The 17,868-nt window shown below is 30.6% G+C and overlaps 1 protein-coding gene and 1 long non-coding RNA gene across 6 annotated transcripts in view; both read right to left on the bottom strand.

Annotated features, from left to right (window-relative positions):
* LOC139528146 (uncharacterized) overlaps positions 1–17,868 on the bottom strand; it is a 58,752-nt gene that overhangs the window by 5,942 nt on the left and 34,942 nt on the right. For all 5 annotated transcript variants that reach the window (XM_071323999.1, XM_071324001.1, XM_071324004.1 and 2 more), the window contains 4 exons: positions 5,606–5,728; positions 4,348–4,524; positions 3,417–3,544; positions 1,151–1,300 (listed from right to left, as the gene is read on the bottom strand). In XM_071323999.1, coding sequence (XP_071180100.1) covers positions 1,151–1,300; positions 3,417–3,544; positions 4,348–4,524; positions 5,606–5,728 — 578 coding nt within the window. The remainder of the gene's footprint in view (positions 1–1,150; positions 1,301–3,416; positions 3,545–4,347; positions 4,525–5,605; positions 5,729–17,868) is intronic.
* On the bottom strand, positions 13,300–17,228 carry LOC139526775 (uncharacterized). The gene is made up of 3 exons (XR_011665165.1): positions 16,996–17,228; positions 15,105–15,193; positions 13,300–14,662 (listed from the first exon to the last, which is right to left on the bottom strand). It is a non-coding gene; the product is annotated as an uncharacterized lncRNA (long non-coding RNA).

Genomic DNA, 17,868 nt, shown 5'->3' with positions numbered 1-17,868 from the left:
CAATCATTCTGTTGTGATGTTCCTGTTTGTGATACATAGTGAAAACCACACAATAGAATTAACTTCAAAATGAAAATAATATTTACTTGAATGATTAGATTAACACCAAAAAAAGTTTGCAAAAGTTATGTACACATTCTTAAAACATTATTTGATTATTAACAAAATGAAGTAAAAAAATGAGAAATAAACATATATCTGGTTTCTAGATTTTCAAATATTGCAACCTCGTGAACAACCGCAGAGACTCTAGTTGTGGAACAGCAAATCTAATGCGGTATTAGTTATAGTGTTACAAAGTCAGGTAAATGGTCATTGTTATATTATAGTTCGTTTCTGTGTGTGTTACTTTTTGTGTGTTTTTTTTTTCTCAACGATTTATGAATTTCGAACAGCGATAAACTAATGTTTCCTTTATTTAATGTAATTGTTGATTTTTAAGTGTTTTACAATTATTATATCATGTTTTCGACTGTTTTTGTGCTTTGTTACTAAAATTCTCTGCTGGTTTCTTCAAAATCGTAACATATCTTGCTGCAATGATGTGTTTTAAGTGCAATCCATTCAAAATATTCAACAATTGTATTTTTTTTGTCCCTACGATCATGCAACATGCCTCCTTCGAACCCATTAAATGATTGCTGTTATCGATCATAGCGTGCAGAGATCGTGGCACTGTCACTACATGGGATATCTAAGTTATTGACCCCATAATGACTGTGTACATATACTTGTAGAACCTGCACAAACAAACAGTCGCCCCATTTTTGCATTGGTTTAACTACCGGTCAGAATGAACGTTAAAAACGTTGTTGCATTAGCATGATTAATGGATAGCATTAACTCTGACATTTGAAGCTTTGAATTTGTTGACATTTGAATATCCATGCAAACCAGCATTGCGTTATTGATATAGAATATAAATAAGAATCACTTTGATTGACATCGTTTATCTGCTATCGATTCGCGATCCAATGACATTATTTATCATCAACATACATTTTACATGCCCACACGACGAAGAGATTGGACACAAATTTTAAAGATATATAAACAGACAAACTACACGTAACAGTTTTCTGCGATACTAAAAAAAATATATCTTTCAGCTGTCCAGGTAAATAGCGTGATTTGTAACCAAAACATTTACCTGTCATTCTTGTCAATATAAACAAAGTTTTCACCCATGATACAAAAACTGTCTTCCTTCCCAGATTGTTTCTTTGCTATAATGCTTCTATAGGGAATTTGTTCGTGAATCTCCCCATACTGGTTAAACAAAATTATTTGACCTGACTGTCTGTAATAGGAATAAGACTAAAAGTAAATTAGGTTCGTCACCAAACATCCAACAAAAACACAGATTGAACGTGGCCGGGACCTTGTACATCCAACAACAAAAAGACATAGATCTGAGAGTACTCGCAGTAACACTGTTTTGATATTTTTTATCTTTGAATATCATTTTCTTAATTACGAATATTAATAATGTTATCAGTTAAAAAAATCAAACTGTGTATTATTCTTACATACGTACAATGTATGCACATTAATGACTCTACTATCGGTATGTACCTGTATCTTGGCATTGCGTAAGGTCGTGTTTATCTCTGATTGGTAATGACGTCTTTCATTAAATCCATTCGATGTTTGAATATTGACATTTATTTTATTAGTTAGAATTGGCTTTGAACTAGCTGTGTTAGTAACTGCGAGTACTCTCAAATCTGTACTTTCTGTCTTTTTTGTTGTTGTGGGGATGTATAAATACCCTACCCCGTCAGGTATGGTTTTTTTTTAGGTTTTGTTTCTGTTTTGTATCAATCTGATGTGTACAGCCTATTTTAGCTGATGTTTACAGTTTGTTCTGTATTTTTGTACTGTATTTTGTACAGGGGGAGAGAGAGTTTGCTGTTCAACTTTGTACTCGTTTCGGCTTTCAAACTTTTGTATCTGTGCGTCACACATAAGTCTTGTGTGGACAAAATACACTTCTGGCGTATTAAAATTTTGAACTTGTTGCCTTTTGTTGGCTGTTGTTCGTGTGATTCTTTGTCAATTGTGTTCTCCAATTTATTTATATTGTAGTCCTGTGTTGTCATTTTGATGTTATATTTCACATGGCCATAAAAGTGCGAGGTTTGGCATGCCACAAAACCAGGTTCAACCCACCATTTTTTCCTTTAAAAATGCCCTGTACCAAGTCAGGAATATAATCATTGTTATATTATAGTTCGTTTCTGTGTGTATTACATTATAACGTTGTGTCGTTTGTTTTCTCTTATTTTTGAGTGTAAATTCACATTGCGATAAGACGTGTCACGGTACTTGTCTATCCCAAATTCATGTATTTGGTTTTGATGTTATATATATATGTTATATTTGTTATTCTCGTGGGATTTTGTCTATGTGTGTTACATTGTAGTGTTATGTCGTTGTTCTCCTCTTATATTTAATGCGTTTCCCTCGGTTTTAGTTTGTTATCCCGATTTTGTTTTTTGTCCATGGATTTATGAGTTTTGAACAGCGGTATACTACTGTTGCCTTTATTTGACACCAAAAAGTGGTTTAACCAGATACTTTCTATATGGGCCTGTTCCAATTTAGAAGCCTTTAAATTAGTGGTTATCGTTTCTTGTTGCATATCATTTTTTTAGGAACATATATCAGACCGTTTGTTTTCTCATTTGATTTGTTTTGGAGTCTTTAATACCTAATTATGCGGTATGGAAGGTTCACTATTGAAGGCTATACGATGACCTATATTTGTAAACGTCTTTGTCATTTGGAATGTAGTGGATAGCTGTCATATTGGCAATCATCCTTTCATTTTAGATATCTTCGTAAACTGACAAACAAACATAATAATAATTGTTGAAGACTAAAGAATGAAGACAATCATCCGGCATGTCTTCGAATCAGATATAAGAATATATGCCAAGGCTTCAATGTAAGGAAAAATTAGTAAAAGGTTTGACTTTTTGTTAACTGTCTTAAAAAAATAAAGGAAATGTTTACAGACGGAGAACACATCATATCAAACGACAGCTTAAGCTATATGAAATTATACTGAAGATCGTAGTCCTTTTTTTAACATTTTTATATATAGTTATGATTTTGTTTGTTTAGTTCTACTTTGTTAATTTGCAGCTCATTACCAGAAAAGATATGGATATACGTTAGTTATTTGAATACATGTCTTCTCAAACCAAAGCTTTATAAAAGGTTCAAAACTATTTTATAAGAAAAAAAGTTGAAAGCAATGCTTACCACCAGAATTTATGTTTTGCGGAAGTTAAGGTTTTGTTTGTCATGTTATTTTTTAAAAATCTCTTACTAAGACAAGAACGTTAGCAACTTTAAAATACCTCTTTAAAAACATTAGTATCAACTTTTATCTTCCATTTTTATATTACCCAGATTCTGCACACCAAGCTAATTTTGCTCCAAGAGTTTTGTGTGATCCCTCGATGATATATCTTCCTAGATGTAGTTTATGTATAATTGGACTTTTAAAGCTTTGTCTGTCAGCACATCTTATAATCTGCAAGAATACACGAATACAACATGTATTTATTCCAGTAGAGGTGTGTTTACAGGAACATATACAATATTAGGTCAATATAAAATTTTGTGTGTGAGGCTGAGAAATTAAGGAAAGGCGAGGCTCTACTGAGCCCTTCTCCAGTTTTGCACCGAGTACAAAAAGTTTATATTTTATGACATTGACCCAATATTGTTTTTATACTGCAACTTAAATTATTACATTGATTGCTTTTTAAATCGTAACACAAATGTAAAACTTATTTGTATCCCTTAATTGACCCATTATTGTGGAGAAAGTGTACCATGATGAAATTGACATTATACAAATATAGCTATGTTACTATATTTTTGAGAAAAAAAACACAGCTAGGTGCAGTATAAGTCATAAAGAAAAGCAATATCAATTAGGTAGTGATAAACTCATCATAAAAACCAGGGTAAAATCTTGTACGCTAGACGCACTTTCCGTCTACAAAAGATTCATTAAAATAAATTTAAAAAAAAGTTATAAAGGCCAAATTAGTACGAAGTTACTTAGCATTAAGGAACAACATTCCGAATGGTCTTGCCAAATATCGCTTAGACAATTTATTCCTGGGCTCAAAAATCATTTCTTCCTAACTATGGGGGAAAATCCGAATGCCAAAAGAGATCCAACTATCAATCGAAAAAACAGCTAACACTGCTTGCCATTTAAAAATTAAAAAAAAATAATGGAAGTATCAAATACAAAGAAATAAAAAGCATTTTAAAGACTAGTGATTTATCCAATGGATTGTAAGAATAGAAAATAACACCTACCACTCTTATTGTGTCATTACGATCCGTCCCATACTGAATAAGAAACAGTAGACATTTTCCATAAATAACCGGTCCGCTATATATACATATTTGATGTTTTGGTTTGAAACCCGATCTTATTTGATAATATTCCTGAGTACTTTCACCTCTGAGAATTGCGACATGTTGCATACACTCCTGAAAATGTGCAAACGATTTTATATTATCTTATATTTTATTTTTTTATTTTTTTATTCAAATGTAACAGGTGGAACACTCCTGTAAAACAAGTATTGTTTAAAAGGAATATTTAATCATCGGGTAAAATCACTGTTGTCACACGACTTTAAATTTAGTCCGCCATTTAAGCCATATATTCTTGTTCAGTGTTGTATTTTGTAGTTGGTTTTTTTTTCAGACATATGATATCTTTTTTTCTCTAACAAAAAGCAAAAAAGAGTTAGAGATTCTGTGAGGAGTCTATTATTAAACTATCAATATTAGTTATGTTCATTTTATAAAATGGCTTCCAAGTTGTTTTGTGTGCAGAAATATATAATGGTTATAAGATATTCTTGGAGTCGCCACCGTTCAGCCAAAGTTTGTTTCAAATTAAACCTGATGTTTCAAAGCAAACAACATTTTTGAAAATTGTTCGTCTATGAATGAGCTCAGCGCGATAGACACCAATTATAGACGCCAAGTACTTACAGAAGGTCACATTGTTTATAGGCTAGGTGAAATAGAAATAGAAAATCAGTTACCTTAAATTTTATTTTTGAATTTTTAAACAAGCTTAAAAAGTTCCATTGCAAATGCTAACACATGTGACATGACTTGATTCATTTTGTAAATGCTCCTTTGTATCATTTGTGCTCTTCTCAAATTCTCTAAGCATAAAGTAAAAGCATTTTTTTTTTGCTCAATTAGACATGATAATCCGTTATATATGGAGCAAAACTCTGATTGAACTTGATCTTAGAGAAATGATATAGACAACCTGGAACTGGAAAAAAAAACAAAAAAGAATACTTCCAATTCCGCATATTCGCTGATCTTCACTTAAAATATAACGTCGCAAAAATGAGACGCTGAATAAAGAAATGAGCGTTTTACTTTCTGTGAAGACGTTTTATTATTCTTATGCTTTTGGGTCTTGAAAATTCAGATTCCATGGCTAAAATTTAAATGTTAGTGAAATCGAATTCTGTCTAGGCGTATATGTAGAGTTATTTTAATCGTGTATCTACGGAGATTTATTAAGTATATATTAACATACATTGATCGTAAGAGATCGGCCATGTTTATAGGCAAAATCAAGGTATTTTAGAGCATCTTGTTTATACTGTTGTGGATTATCTTTGTCTGGAATAACTTTCTGCAAAATTTCTATTTTTGTTTCCTGAAAATTAAAAAAAATAGATAAATACTTAATTTCAAAAGAAAAGTTTAAAAATAAAAGCTTGCAGTTTTCTGTTATGAAGTTTTCAGGAAAAAAAACAGCTAGCGTCAGCAACTTATTCGTTCTATACTTCCTTTGTTAAACAGAATTTCTTATTGTTATAATTACGTAAGAGAACTAAACACACGTTTTTCCTCTTAAACGGTAATAAATGAGTACACTAGGGATGTTAAATATTTCACAAACTGAATAAATGACCTGTATGGAATTTGTTTTTTTAATCATATACAAGCGGCTAATTAATGAATAAAAAATTGTAGAACACAAATATAGAAAAATATTCAACGAGAGACACAACAATATTTTAATTCCCGAATGCGCGTAATGCATGACTTGATTATCAGTGTTGTTCAGTCACACGTTAAATATTTTTCGATATTTGAATTCTTTGATTTATTATTATTTTATGACATTGGCGGAATCATACTAGAAAATGTAAGGAAGTATATCTTTTTGATGCGTGCATAATTTGTTTTGTTGCAACGTCATCGACGACGTCTTGACAACAACTAGTGTTGTATGACTGCAGTGGAGTGGAATACACGAGTTTATTTCACATATGAAATTATCGGTTTTTATTTCACCGAAACATCACGGTAATTCATATCGACCAATGGAACAAGTTATCATAGCAGTTACCTCCCCTGTAATGGCAGCCACCATGTAATTTTTTGAAGTCCGGGGAAAACAACAAAATACTCAATGAATATGTAATAGAAATACTTAAAAGATTGCAAATATCATAAACAAAACATCGTCTAGAGGTTTTAGTTAGTTCAAAGACATTTATTACGCAATTTTCAATCGTGGTATTGTGACATAGTTTCATCGCTTCATCGTTGATATTTTTGTGTACATGTTACGTCATACATGTACATGTCATTCATAAAGGTAACATTGAAATTGACACACAATTTACTGATATCATCATGGCAAGTCCTTCAAATACAACTATGGAAGATCTGAAAACCCTTATTTTGGCAGTAGACTCAAAAGTAAATAAATTTAATGAGAAATTAGATACAATTGAAAATAAATTTTCAAATCTAGTGCAGGAGGTAAAACAAGATGTAAAACAAGTTAAGTTAAAGGTCTCAGAAACAGGTCAAGCATTAAAAGAATTAAGGCAAGATCACGATGAGTTACAAAGAGGGGTTGAGGCTATGGAACTCAATGTGCAATCTCTAGAGGTAGAGAAGTTTGAGTCAATGAGGCAGAGTTTTGAGACTGACGTGAAAAATTTAAAAGAGAAGCAGTTACTACTTGAAAAACATGACCGCAAATATAACGCTTTAGTGTATGGCATGCATGAAAAGAGTGATGAAAACATCTGGAAAGTTATTGATGACCTAATGATTAATTATTTGAAAATGGAAAAACCTAAAGCAGAAAGTTTTCCATTTGCAAATGCTCATAGAATACCAGCTAGGCAGAATTCAGGAGAGAAAAAACGACCAAATCCCATAATAATTAGATTTATACATTATGCCGATAAAGAGCTATTCTTATCTCATGGGTCACATTTAGCCGGAAAAAATATCCGTATTGTAGACGATCTGCCTCCATGCATGAAGGAAGCCCGAAATGAACTTGCAAAAATTGCATACAAGATTAGGTCAGATGAAAAACTCAAAACACGCATTCGTCACTTAGGAGTCACTGTGATCCTTGAAAATCGCACTAGCTCAAGAGACCAGTGGCATATTCGCAAGCAATTCCGTTGTTGCTAACTTGCATAGAACTTTTATATACTCCGTCACATACTGTTATCACTATTTTTGTCTCCAGTAAAATACATATACCATGCTTGCATATTTGTACATATATCTACCATTTCTGATGTATTTATTATTTCTTTTATACATTTTAGAATACTACAATGAGTGTAAGTATATGTGTGTTGAATTGTTCTTACATGTGCTTCTATGTGCTTTTAGTTTATGAGCTGGCATTTGTTAAAAATCATGCAAATGAGCAATGGATTCAATCCTAAAACTATAAACCTACATGTAACTCTCATTTAAATAATCTAAAATATAGAATATCTCGCTCAAATTACTTTTAAATAATAATTAAATATTCATAAATCAATGAAACAAAAACAAAAATTTGAAAAAAAAGGAAAAGGGAATCAGTTCTCTTTTTCAGACAACTTTCTAAATATACATTTATATATTTATTTTTCATGTGGATATTTAACCACGTGCTGAAATTTTTAATGTCTAAATTGATAAAATAATCCTGAGAGAATAGTTATAGTTAAGGGTTGAACCCAAGTTGTACTTATCAACTACAGCCATTTTGTTTTATTTGCTTTAGGCTTGACATGCTTACTTTTGTAACGGTTTAAACATGTTTGCAATTGCTTGTGTTCATTTATATGAAAGTGCATGCTACTTTATGCTAAATTGGTTTTTTTTTGTGCTGCTTTGTTCAATTAGTTGGTTATTTATTTTGTTATTGTAGTACATTTTGTACAAGAAATTTGCATCCTCCTTATAAATGACCAACATACATGACATATAAAAGGAAAACATTTTAAAGTGTCAAAATATGTGTCCATTGTATGGTTATGAGACAAATGTCTTTCTTTGGACAATAGTGAAAAATTAAAAAAAAAATATAATACCCTAGGAATTACTAAAATAATTATATAACATTCAAAATAAGACTTTGATAATAGCCATAGAATTACTATACTGACTAAAACCTTGACTGAAACATGTTTGCAGTCTTACAATTAAGGGGAGATAATATTTTGGATTATCTCTCTTTGATTGTTGAAATTTAGTTTGAGTGGGTATACATTTGTTAGTTTTTTTTCTCCATTAACCCCTTTCTTTGGAAACAGGTAATCCCAAATTTGTTTTTATTTATAAACAAAAATCAGAAAACATATCATAATATGACAATCATGATTGTTGTTACTCTTGCTTTTTTTATTTATTTCAATTCTTATGATGTTTGCACAATGTTTTATAAAGATTTATTTATGCATGAAAGTAGATTTATATACCAACTTGTTTATTCATATATAATATTACAGCTTTGTGTTTTCATTGACAGTTGTATGAGTCAAGGTGTAATTAAAGGAATGAAAATCATAAATGGAATGTTTATGCTTTATCTAAGCTATTTAAATGACTAAGGATTCATTAAAAATGTTCTCATACAACTGTCAAGGTTTAAATTCTAGAGAGAAACGGAGAGATGTATTCGAATACTTGAAATCAAAGCTCTGTCATATTTACTGTCTGCAAGACACACACTTTACTGAAAAAGATGAATCATTTATTAGAAACCAATGGGGAGGAGAATGCATTTTTAATTCTTTTGCTTCAAATCAAAGAGGAGTTGCCATTTTATTTGCAAATAATCTTGAATATAAAATAAATAAGATAAAGAAAGATGATAATGGAAATTTTCTTGGTGTAGATATTACAATTGAAGGTAAAAATATAACACTTGTTAATTTATATGGACCAAATAATGACTCACCATCTTTTTATAATAAAGTTGATGAAATAATAGAAAACTTTAATTACCAACAAGTTATTCTGACAGGAGATTTTAACTTAGTTCAAAATCAGGCATTAGATACATATAACTATCTAAATATAAATAATCCAAGAGCAAGAGAAAAAATCTTTGAACTTATTGAAACTTATGATCTAATTGATCCCTTTCGAGAATACTACCCAGACAAGAAACGATTTACATGGAGAAAAGTTAATCCTCTGAAGCAAGCTAGGCTTGATTTTTTTCTTATATCTCGGAGTTTCTATCAAAATGTAAAAGAAGTAGAAATTCAAAACAGCTATAGATCTGACCATTCACCAATAGTTCTACATTTTAAAATAAGTGATTTCAATATTGGGAAGGGTTTGTGGAAATTTAATAATAGTTTATTATATGATATAGAATATGTTAAATCTGTTAAAGAAAAAATAAAACAAGTAAAAGATCAATATGCAACTTTAGTATACAATAGAGACTCACTAGACCAGATTGATTGCTTAGATATTCAATTTACAATAAATGATCAGCTGTTCTTAGAAACATTAATGACAGAAATTAGGGGTAAAACAATTTCCTTTGCATCATATAAAAAGAAAGAAAAAAATAAATTGGAAAATGCTTTAGTAAATGAAATTCAAAAATTAGAAGAAAATATACAAACCACAGAAGCTCTTGAAGATCTCAACCAAAAGAAATCTAAATTACAAATTTAAAGACAAGAAAAAATGCGTGGTCATTATGTTCGCTCAAAAATGCAATGGATAGAAGAAGGAGAAAGATCCTCAAAATATTTTCTCAACTTAGAAACTAAGAACTTTGTTAATAAAACAATTCCAAGACTAGTCAATAATGAAGGCTGTTTAATAAACAAACAAGAAAATATTTTATTGGAAGCTAAAAACTTTTATAAAAATTTATATTCAAAGAAAGATACAATAAATAGTGTTGATCTCAATAAGGAAATTCCATTTTTAGACGTTCCCAAGTTATCAAATGAAATAAGGGATACCCTTGAGGGAAAAATCTCCTATTCAGAATTAACAGCTGCTATTAAAAGAATGAAAAGTAACAAAAGCCCAGGATCTGATGGATACACCAGTGAGTTTTTTAAATTCTTTTGGATAGATTTAGGTAAATTTGTTCTTAGATCAATCAACTATGGGTATAATATGGGTGAAATGTCAGTATCCCAAAAAAGAGGGATAATTACTTGTATACCAAAGGGAGATAAACCAAGACAATATATGAAAAACTGGCGACCAATAAGTCTTTTAAACACAATATATAAACTCGGGTCTAGCTGTATAGCAGAGCGTTTGAAGTCTATTTTATCACTTCTAATAAATAATGATCAAACAGGGTTCATTCCTGGAAGATACATTGGTGAAAATACTAGACTAATTTATGATATTTTATTGTATACAGAAGAACATGATATACCTGGTATTCTCCTCCTTATTGATTTTGAAAAGGCATTTGATTCAATTTCTTGGAGTTTTATTGAAAGTGTTTTAGACTTTTTTAATTTTGGACCTTCTATTAAACTTTGGATCACTACTTTTTATACCAAAACTCAATCTGCAGTAACTCAAAATTGCCATCTCTCAGATTTTTTTTAGATTCAGAGGGGCTGCCGACAAGGGGATCCCCTATCACCCTATATATTTTTACTATGCGCAGAAATACTTGGTATACTTATACGAAATAATGACAAAGTTAAAGGAATCACTATAGATGACTCAGAGTATCTCATCTCACAATATGCAGATGATACCTCTATTATACTTGATGGATCACCCGAATCTTTGGATGCATCTCTCCGTACTCTAGATAAATATGCAGATTTATCAGGTCTTAATATAAACTTAGACAAGACCAAGGTTGTTTGGATTGGGAAGAAAAAGTTTAGCCAAGAAACTATGTGTGTTAAGTGGGGATTGGAATGGGGTTCCAGCAGATTTACACTTCTTGGGATAAATTTCTCAGTGGATATTAGTGAAATTGAAAATTTAAACTATAACCCCAGGTTGAAAGAAATTGAAAACATTATAAAAACTTGGACTAATCAAATACTCTCACCAATTGGAAAAATAACAGTGATAAAAACACTTATAATATCAAAATTAAACCATCTATTCCTGTCCATACCTAGTCCAAATAGCACAAAGCTTAAACATTTTACTGAAAAAATATTTTCCTTTATTTGGGATAACAAACCAGATAAAGTCAATAGAGACACCTTATCCAAACCGCACTGTTTAGGAGGACTAAAAATGATTAATATTGAAAACTACATAAAAGGTCTTAAACTAACCTGGATAAGAAGAATAAATAGAAATAATTTAAAACTAGTAAAACTATTCCTCTTTTCAGAAAATCTGAATTTTTTGGAAATGCAATTTCTTGGTCCTTATAAAAAGTTGAATAATCCATTTTGGAAAGAAGTATTTGATGCTTGGCAAGATCTTCAAAATGTACAAAATAACTCTCAAATTAAAACATGCCCCTTATGGAAGAATGATGGAATAAAGATTGGTAACCATTCAGTATTATATAAAGATTGGACAAAAAAAGGGGTTTGGCTGATCAATGACTTGTTACAGGAAGATGGAAACTTTATGACTTTTGATCACTTTAATAATGTATACAATATTAAAACTAATTTTCTCACATATCAAGGCCTAATTTTGTCAATAAAAAAGTATTTAAAAGAATATCAAATATATCCAAATGACTTAAAGAGAGAAAACGGTCCAGTTTTGCCCTCAGTATTAAAGTTTTTTTTTAAATCCCAGAAAGGTTCAAAAGATATGTATAATATTTTGAATGGTAAAAAGTCAAATCCTAAACAAAAATGTGAACACAAATGGTCATTAATTCTCAATGCGAACTTCAATTGGAAAAATATCCATGTATTGCCCTTTTATATTACAAAAAATTCAAAATTGCAGTGGTTTCAATACAGAATAATACATCGAATTTTAGGCACCAATGAACTTCTCCTTAAAATAAAAATTAAAGATACAAATATTTGTAGTTTTGGGTGTGGAGGGGTCGAAACAATAGAACATATATTCTGGACTTGTCCATATATATCAAAATTATGGGAAGACCTTGACTCCTGGATATTTGAGAAGACAGAAATAGAACTAACTTTAAATATTGATTTGGTTTTATTTGGTATTTTAACAAAAACCGATAAAAAGGATATAAGAAACATAATACTTCTGTTAACAAAATACTACATTTATAGAAGCAAATTAATGGTTTACTTTTTAAATTGTTATTTGTATGGAGAGTTGTCTCATTGGCACTCACACCACATCTTCCTATATCTACTAGCTATGGAACAAACCAATATAATAGCACTTAAATTTTTTTTAAAGGAAAACTTATTAATAGAAAAAAATATATTCTATAAAAATAAATTACTCAGTAGGGCAGAAAACTGCTGGAACCCCTGGACTCCTTTATTATCATAAAAACAAAAAACAAAAACCAAATAGACTCCACATATAATGTATATATTTCGTATCCAAACAACCTCTGTCTTAAAATCATTATCTGCAATGTATCAAACTAAAACTACTGTGTCTATTAAATAATATATTATATATCTTCTTTTTAGTGTATATAACTATTATGCATACAAAAGTGTGTAACTTATTATGTTTATGTGCAAATAAGAAAAGAAGAAATTTAATACAAAAAACAATATATATATATTTTTTTTCTAAACCTGTGTATTTGTTATACAGAACTGAGAGCAGAATAAAAAAGGAAAAAACCAATTTTCCTCTTTTTTCACTCTAATTTCTGACAAGTGCAATTAGAGGCTAAATTTGGACCAGAACGTAATAAATTTATTCTATAACCCATGTATTTGAGAAAAAAATCATGAAAAACAAAGACAATTCTGTTATATTAGTATTTATTTGTTACATTTCAAAATAAATTTTACACTGAATTCTACACTTAGCTGTCCATTTTAGTCAACTCTCTGTAAAGGATGCAACATAGAATAAATTTATTCTAAATGCATGGTGCTTTATGTATATGATCATTTATAAAATAAATTTATTATATAGAGCCTTAATATCTATTATTAGTTTGAAAAAATCATAGAATACATTTATTCTACATTTAATGTGATTTATGATTATAATAATATATAAAATAAATTTATTTTGAAAGTAAAGTAATCTGTATGGTGAGGTTGAGACACAGAATAAAATTATTCTATGTTCAATGTGATTTTTGTCTTGTATAATAATATATAAAATAAATTTATTCTGAAAGTACAGTTATTATATTAAGGTTGAGACACAGAATAAACTTATTCTACATTCAATGTGGATTAAAAGTATTATGATATATAAAATAAATTTATTTTGATAGTACAGTAATTATGTTAAGGTTGAGACACAGAATAAATTTATTCTGGTTATAAAAATATATAAAATTTGTTTAGGAAAAAATACACTGATCTGTATGATTTGTTTAGGCTACATAGAATAATTTTATTTTAAACCAGCGGTGTTTTTGATAATATTTGATATGTTCACATAATTTTACTTTGAAAATACATTTACATGTCGGTCAGAAAAAATTTGTTCCTATATAATTTTCTATCTTTCATGTCTATTTACATGTAAAATTCATAAAAATGTATTTTATTTGAAGTTGCGATGTGACTGTTTATAAACCCAACTTAAGACAATGCATATATCTGCTATCAACAATGCAAAAGGACACTCCCTTGAAATATGAAAACATCAATTTCTTCAGCTGATTTTGTTATGTGGGACTGAAAAGAAATACTGTGCAGCAATTTAAAAAAAAAAAATATCAATATATAAAATTGAGAATGGAAATGGGGAATGTGTCAAAGAGACAACAACCTGACCAAATAAAAAACAACAGCAGAGGGTCACCATCAGGTCTTCAATGTAGCGAGAAATTCCCGCACCCGGAGGCGTCCTTCAGCTGTCCCCTAAACAAATATATACTAGTCCAGTGATAATGAACGCCATACTAATTTCCAAATTGTACACAAGAAACTAAAATTAAAATAATACAAGACTAACAAAGGCCAGAGGCTCCTGAATTGGGACAGGCGCAAAAATGCGGCGGGGTTAAACATGTTTGTGAGAACTCAACCTTCCCCCTATACCTCTAACCAATGTAGAAAAGTAAACGCATACCAATACAAATGTAAAATAAACAGATAAGAAATAGTAAAAGTTCAACAGGTTTTTCTTAAATTGAAAATATATCTGTTTTTTAAAACATGTCTCTCTCTGTAGATGCACGTGCTAAAAATTGTCTTTTTTCTTGCTTCTGGATCGGCCTGATCTGAAAGAAATAACGGCAAATTTAAAACAATTTCAAATAATTTTAGTAACCATACCAAAATTTATAATCTTTGATAAAGAAATTGTCTGTCTTTCTTTTAATCTTACTTATGATGTCCATTTTGCTTATATAATATTATTCACTCTCTTTATTGTAATTAATAATAGTCTTCCTCTGTGTTGAAGTCCGTACTTTGACCTATAATGATTTACTCTTATAAATTGTGACTTGGATGGAGAGTTGTCTCATTGGCACCTATACCACATCTTCTTATATATATTGCCTCTGGATACAGCAAGATAAAGATGGCTATGCTATGCACTTGAACAGTAATTATTGAATTTTAATTTATACAATAAATGGATTAACTTACAGTAACTCATTAAACTTTTACAATTTAAAAGTCAACAATCTATCAAATTAAAACCTCATTATTACATACCTAATCTTCATCTTCAGAGACACTGAATAAGTCAGTACTGAATAACACTCTAGTCTTTTTTGCTGGTGTTTCATAACAGTTTTCTCACTCTACAAGAAATATTTGAAGTTTAAAATGCAGGAACACTTACTCTGTTATTGTTTTTCTTCAGGCATATTTCTTTATTTTTATCAGGATTGGCATGTATCATTCCCAACTTCCTGAATATGCATGTAATATTTGCCATTGGACATTCAGCCAGTCATGATCAATCAATCAATCAATCAATCATAGAGTCTTAAAACAGATGAGTGGTTCATGCCTAGGAGACAGCGAACTGAATACACAAATAACAATTAAAATCAGGTTTCATTAAGTCTTAAACAAAACACAGGACTGGTGTTACAATACTTTTACCTATCCCATTTAACATACCAGAAAACAAGTAAGACATGTTCCAAAAGGAACAGCAGCTTCCTCAGGTAAATATGTGAGTAATGTACCCAACACATTCTCCCTTCAACAAAATATTCATTTTCCTCTCAAAACGTTAAAGATGGGCGTTCAGCACTCTGATACAAAAATATATTGAAATTTAGGTACATGTACTTTAGTCAACACTTTACACATTTTATTACCAAAATATGAGTGCACATGTCTCGCCTTTGTCTTACTTATCATTGAAATCATATTGAAAGTCTTTAGTACAATTATCAGGTATACTTTACTTTATCAATGCACAACTACAATGTATGACACAACTAAAAATTGTCCAATGAACCATAAAAATGAAGTCGAAGTCAATTGAGACCTGTCAGACGGACATTTCCAGCTGACAATGATTCCATACATGATACACCCTATATAGTGGTCCTACTACTTAAAGTATCTGAGAAATAGACCAAACCACAAACACTATACATTGGCCAATGAACCATGAAATTGAGGCCAAGGTCAGACTGAACCTGTCGGGTGGATATGTACACCTTACAATCATTTCAATAATCCATACACCAAATATAGATGACTTACTAGTTATAGTATCTAGATACGGTTTGCTTACGTTACTTTATTTTTGATAACTGATCCATGGAATAAGGTCGAGGTCAGGTTAACCCTACATGTACCTAGCTGACGAACATGTAAATGTTGATAGGAACCCATATACCAAACAAAGTTATCATATTACTCATAATAAGTGAGTTTTTCATTTAACAAAACAAAATGTATCAAGCAGTTACTGAACCATGAAAATGAGGTTGCCGTGACAATGACATATGACAGACGGAAATTTCGTAACATAAGGTATGAAGCATTTAGATTGTCTAACTTATAAAATATAATGCTTCAAACAAATAGTGTACTTCATCGTCGCCGCCGTTGCTTGGTTGCAATACCTACCATGCCATGTCTCGCATACAGGCGAAAAAAATCCAAATCACTGCACAACAGACATCAAGGTTTCATATAAACCTCTGAAGAAAGAGATACCTTTCTGAGAAATTTTATTTCCTGAAAGGACCCTTTAATTTGTATTCATGCTGGACTATATTTCTTCCAGAGTTTAATCGTTAATACACATGATATATGCTATTAAAGTGTGTACATTTCCCTCGAGATACAATGTATATTATTTACCATTTAAAATTCCTTGCAGTCAGAATTAATACATTTTTTTAAAAATTATTCGAAAATGCCTGCCCATAACAAGTATTAATTTGATGACCATTCGGGCATTCATTTGAGAAGAAAGATTCGACTGAGGTGTGTTTTTTCAGGAAGGTTCTTTTAGTTCGAAAAGGACATCTGTGGTCTACTAAAACAGTGCATAGTTATGAAAATTTGTCAACAGAAGACATGAAAGGCTTATAATATCTATGTTAATATATAAATACATAAAATAAATACTTACGAACTTCTGTTGTCTATCCTGATATGTTCCTGGTGCCGTTTCAACCACGACAAATACAATACACAAACGGACATTGAATCGTCGCTCCTAATCTTTGAATAACATTTGAAACAGCTAGACCTTTCCTCCATGTACTAACTCGAATAATTCAGCGCCCCCCTATCCACTACTTTTCTCGAGGAAATGGTTCATGGAGTGATCGAAGTGATCGTAAAGACTGGATTATTCGGGTTATCTATGTACTGACAAATATATTAAGATAGAGTCAAATGCACACGCTGTGAATTTATTATGTAATTTCCGTCGTTTGTTTGTCATTATCTATCGTGCGAAATTTTACATTCGGATGTTTATAATTTATTAGGTTTATTACATCTATGGTTTATATGATCGCGATGGCTACAGTATGTGGTCATTAAAATATGATATGGGTAATTAGCATATGATAACAAATCGTGTTTGAAGAAATAATCGTAAGATTTTATATTGCAATTATCTTTTTCGTTTAGTTCTTAAAATTAAAAATCATTTACGTTATTTAAAAAAAATCGAAGTTTTGAATATACCAATATTTTTTTTTTGTATAGGAACATTTATTCCATAGAAAAACAAAAGAATATTGGGTATCGATCCGTGACACAAAATGAATATAAGCACATTATAAAACACGTACACAAAATAAGCAAAGGAACGCGCTTTAATTGCTCAAAGTCACATTAAACCTTCAACATGCAACAAAAAGGATCTCACCACACTGCAAATGTAAGACGACCACTAGCAACAGCCAGAGCGAAATAGTTTGCAAAAACAATTTGAATAGACTTCGTAAGATGTTACACCACCATTTTGGGCACGTTCAAAAAGGAAAGAAGT

The sequence above is a fragment of the Mytilus edulis genome, chromosome 6 (genome assembly GCF_963676685.1).
Source record: "Mytilus edulis chromosome 6, xbMytEdul2.2, whole genome shotgun sequence".
Classification (NCBI taxonomy): domain Eukaryota; kingdom Metazoa; phylum Mollusca; class Bivalvia; order Mytilida; family Mytilidae; genus Mytilus; species Mytilus edulis.
Note: the sequence above shows the minus strand (reverse complement) of the source record. Positions and strands in the feature narration are given on the sequence as shown.